The sequence below is a fragment of the Malurus melanocephalus genome, unplaced genomic scaffold (genome assembly GCF_030028575.1).
Source record: "Malurus melanocephalus ecotype Western Australia unplaced genomic scaffold, MMel_1.1 scaffold_243, whole genome shotgun sequence".
Taxonomy (NCBI): domain Eukaryota; kingdom Metazoa; phylum Chordata; class Aves; order Passeriformes; family Maluridae; genus Malurus; species Malurus melanocephalus.
Window position 1 is genome coordinate 691,234 of NW_026623475.1, and position 3,745 is coordinate 694,978.

The window sequence follows — 3,745 nt, forward strand, 5'->3', positions numbered from 1 at the left end:
CGGCTGTGTCACCTCCCGGCTGTGTCACCTCCCGGGTGGCCCTTGCTGGTGTTCTGTGCATCCTCCACGGCCGGGGAAGAGCTTGGGGAGATTTGGGGTGGATGTTTGGCTGGTGGCAGGAGGGGCTGCTCGCCGGGTGGGAGCTGGGCTGGGAGCCCCGGGAAGGCTGGAGGGAGCAGCCGCTGCTGCTGCTGGTCCAGGATCGTCTGGCGCCGGACAATGGGAGAGAGGGGCTGCCCTTCCTGCTGCCAAACCCTGCTCTGCCAACACGGATTTCCATCTGGGTCCCTCTCCGCTGTCCCCTACCAGGTTGGAGCAAAGGTCCACAGCGCGGAGAGGCTCAGCCTCCTCCGGTGTCCGGGGCCATGTCCGAGCGCCGGGCGGCCACCAAGGGCCGGCGTTTGGGCTCCAGCCGGCGCAAGCAGCTGCGGGAGGGCTCCGGGGAGGCCCCGGTACCGGCACCCAGCCCCGGCGAGGAGCCACCGTGGGCATCCGAGATAGAGCAGAGGGTGCAGCACTTCCTCAGCAGCCGGGGCGCGGAGCGGGCGGGATGTGTCACCCGCTCGGACATGCAGGTGAGGATGGCGCTGTCTCCAGGGGCTGGGGATGGTGTGGTGGATGGGKTTTTTTTACCCTGCTGTGCTTTGGTTTCAGAAACTGCGGGAGGAGGAAGGTTTCCCGTGCAGCACGGAGGAGCTGGAGCTCGTGTTCGACGGGCTGGATGCCGCCGGCACCGGGCGGCTGCGAGGCGAGGAGTTCACGGCCGGGCTCCGTAAGTCTGATCCCGGCTGTGAGGGAAATGAGAAATAAATCAGTGCAAGCCCCTTGTCCCTTGGTGGGCTCTGGGGAAATGCTGCCCTCGCTGTGGGGCACAGGATCGAGCGATCCTCCCCATGCCTAGGTCTCACCTGGTGCGGGGTCCCGTGTGCCAAAGCGCTTTGTTGAAGCCGCAGAGGGGGAGGTGTCGGGGTTTGGGCTTTGCTGCTGGCCCGGCTGGGCACTGAGGATTTGGGATGTCCATCAGCAGGGCAGTTCCTGAGCTCGCAGAGCGCTGCCAGGGAGCACCGGCGCCGGAAAACAGCGTCGAGGAGGGTCCGGCTGGTGCTGCCCCGGCCGGAGCTGGAAAGGGCGGACAGCGAGGAGCGCAGGCACTTTGCAGCCTTCATGGAGCAGCTGGGCACAGACAACGCCTCCGAAGAGTGAGTGCCCTGCTTGGCACCCGTGGGATCCTGCAGGGTGGATGGAGGGGGAAAGGTTTGGGCAGGGAACCCAGAAATGCCTTGGAGGCACTTTTGGCTCAAGCACAGGAGCAGGGAATGGGGTCACAGCGACCCCAAAGCTCATCTGTYCTCACACAGCTCAAAAAGTGTGAGTGAAACTGCACAGCTGGGCTGGCTTTGGGGGTTCTGGGGGGTGGTCACCCCAAAAACCCCACTCCCTGCAGACAGGAGATCTGGCAGCTGTGGGTGAAGCTCCGGCAGGATGAGCCCCAGCTCCTGGACAACCTGGAGGATTTCCTGGCCAAGATGAGGAACCGCATCCAAGACACCAGGAGCAAGAAGGAGGCTTTGGAGATGACTCTAAACAAGTGAGTCACCCCAGGATAGTGCGTAGGGGTAGGACRGGGAGGATGGGGACAGGGATGGGGCCCTGGAGGGCCACCCCAGCCGTGGGGAGAAACCCGAGTGCTTTCAGCGTCTCCAGCAGCGGCTGGAGCAGAGGTTTCGCCGATGTTTGGGGTCGGGCTCCCTCTACAGTCACGGATGGGATGGCAAAAGGGCCGGACTCGGCCTGCCGGACTCAKCCGCGCTGGGTGACCCCCTCCAGGCAATCCCAGCCGCACTCTGCGGCYCCCGTGGGCAGTGTGGGGTCCCAAAGGTCGGCATCCCCTGGAGGAGGGTCTGACCTCGCTGTCCCCACAGGCGGGTGGCTGAGCACGACAAGGACGTGCAGCAGCTCTGCGAGCTCCTGGAGCAGCAGATCCAGCAGGAGCAGCTGCGGCTGCAGCAGCAGGTGGGTCCCCGGGTCACCGGCTGCTCCTCTGCCCTTGCTGCCCACGCCGRGGGCACCCAGCACCCCAAACCCCCTCGGCAGCCCCCGATGGAGGAGTGGGTGCCAATGTCCTTGTGCCACCCCAGAGCGCGGCCCGGAGCCACCAGCAGGGTGAGGAGCTGCAGCGAGCGCTGGATGCCAGCGAGAGGGAGGTGCAGCGCTTGGTCTCGGCGCAGACGGAGGTGGGCCGACCCCAAACCTCATCCTTTGTGTGTTTGGGGGTCTCTGGAGGTTGGGCTGACCCCAAATCCCCTCCTTTGTGCATTTGGGGGTCTCTGAAGGTTGGGCCAACCCCAAAACCCTTCCTTTGTGCGTTTGGGGGTCTCTGGAGGTTGGGCTGACCCCAAACCCTCTCCTTTATGCATTTGGGGGTCTCTGGAGGTTGGGCCTGCCCCAAACTCCCCCTTTGTGCATTTGGGGGGTCTCTGGATGTTGGGCTGATCCCAAACCCCGCTTTGTGCACTTGGGGGTCTCTGGAGGTTGGGGTGACCCCAGACTCCTCCTTTGTGTGTTTGAGGAGTCTCTGGAGGTTGGGCTGGCCTCAAACCCCCCCTTTGTGCATTTGGGGGGGTCTCTGGGCTGGGCTGTGACACCCCCTCAGTGYTGCTCAGCTGATCCTATGTGTCCCCACCAGCCCTTGCCACACACGACCCMCAATGCCACCTTTGCCACCCCTATCCCCACCCTCCCATCCATCCCCCACCACAAGTTGGGTTTCCACCCTCAGGGAGGGGTAATCCAGCCCCTGGTCTAGAGGAGATGGYGATTAATGACTGTGTTTGGGGATTTTGGGGGGCTGACAATGTCCTGGTTGTGACCCCACAGCTGGAGCGGCGCTGCCGCAGCCTGCAGAGCTCCCAGCAAGGCACCAGCACGGAAAACCGGGAGCTGCAGGAGAGCAACCGAGCACTGGAGCAGCACCTGCAGCACCTGCACCGGCAGCTGCAGCACACCCAGGGCCACCTGAGGACAATGAGGGCCACGGTGGCTTGGGAGCCCGGGTGAGCAGCTGAGAGACCCTGGGTCACTCACATGTCACACACACAGAGTCACACGCAGAATCACAGAATCAGAATCACAGAATCACAGAATAAACCAGGCTGGAAGGGACCTTCGAGATCACCAAGTCCATCCATGACCCAACACCTCCTCATCACCCAAACCACAGCCCTGAGTGCCACATCCAGTCTGTTTGTAAACACTTTCAGGGATGGTGACTCTACCAGACAATTCCAATGTGTGATCACCCTTCCAGTGAAGAATTTTTTTCTAATCTCTAACATCTAACACCTAACACCTAACATCTAACCTAAATTAACCTGTACACATTTATGTAATTTCCTCCTGGATGGGGAATGAGCTGGATGGGCCTCGGCCATCACTTTGCTTCGGTGCTTCCACAGGGCAGGTTAATCATGGCTCAGGGTGCAAAGCATCAGAGAACAGGCAGGACTGACACTGAACGTGTCCCTGGAGGGCAGTGCCAGAGAGAYGGGGGTGTCCTTCAGCCAGGAGGGCTCAGCAAGGGCTGATCTGCTGTGCTGCTCTATCATTGCCTTGGGGGCTGAGGACAGCCCTGGGGCAGGGATAGATGGGGGGGTTCTTTGTTTGTTTGCTTGTTCCTTTTTCTTTCTTTCTCTCCCTTTCCTTTTTCCTTTCCTTTCCTTTCCTTTCCTTTCCTTTCCTTTCCTTT

At 61.6% G+C, this 3,745-nt stretch overlaps 1 protein-coding gene across 1 annotated transcript in view; it reads left to right on the top strand.

The window, feature by feature from the left end:
- The first annotated feature begins 296 nt into the window (after positions 1-296).
- Positions 297-3,745, top strand: part of RAB44 (RAB44, member RAS oncogene family) — a 14,604-nt gene continuing 11,155 nt past the window's right edge. Inside the window, exons 1-7 of the mRNA XM_057375254.1 lie at positions 297-575; positions 655-772; positions 1,028-1,199; positions 1,445-1,588; positions 1,923-2,013; positions 2,139-2,234; positions 2,878-3,053. Coding sequence (XP_057231237.1) covers positions 366-575; positions 655-772; positions 1,028-1,199; positions 1,445-1,588; positions 1,923-2,013; positions 2,139-2,234; positions 2,878-3,053 — 1,007 coding nt within the window. The 5' untranslated portion in view covers positions 297-365. The remainder of the gene's footprint in view (positions 576-654; positions 773-1,027; positions 1,200-1,444; positions 1,589-1,922; positions 2,014-2,138; positions 2,235-2,877; positions 3,054-3,745) is intronic.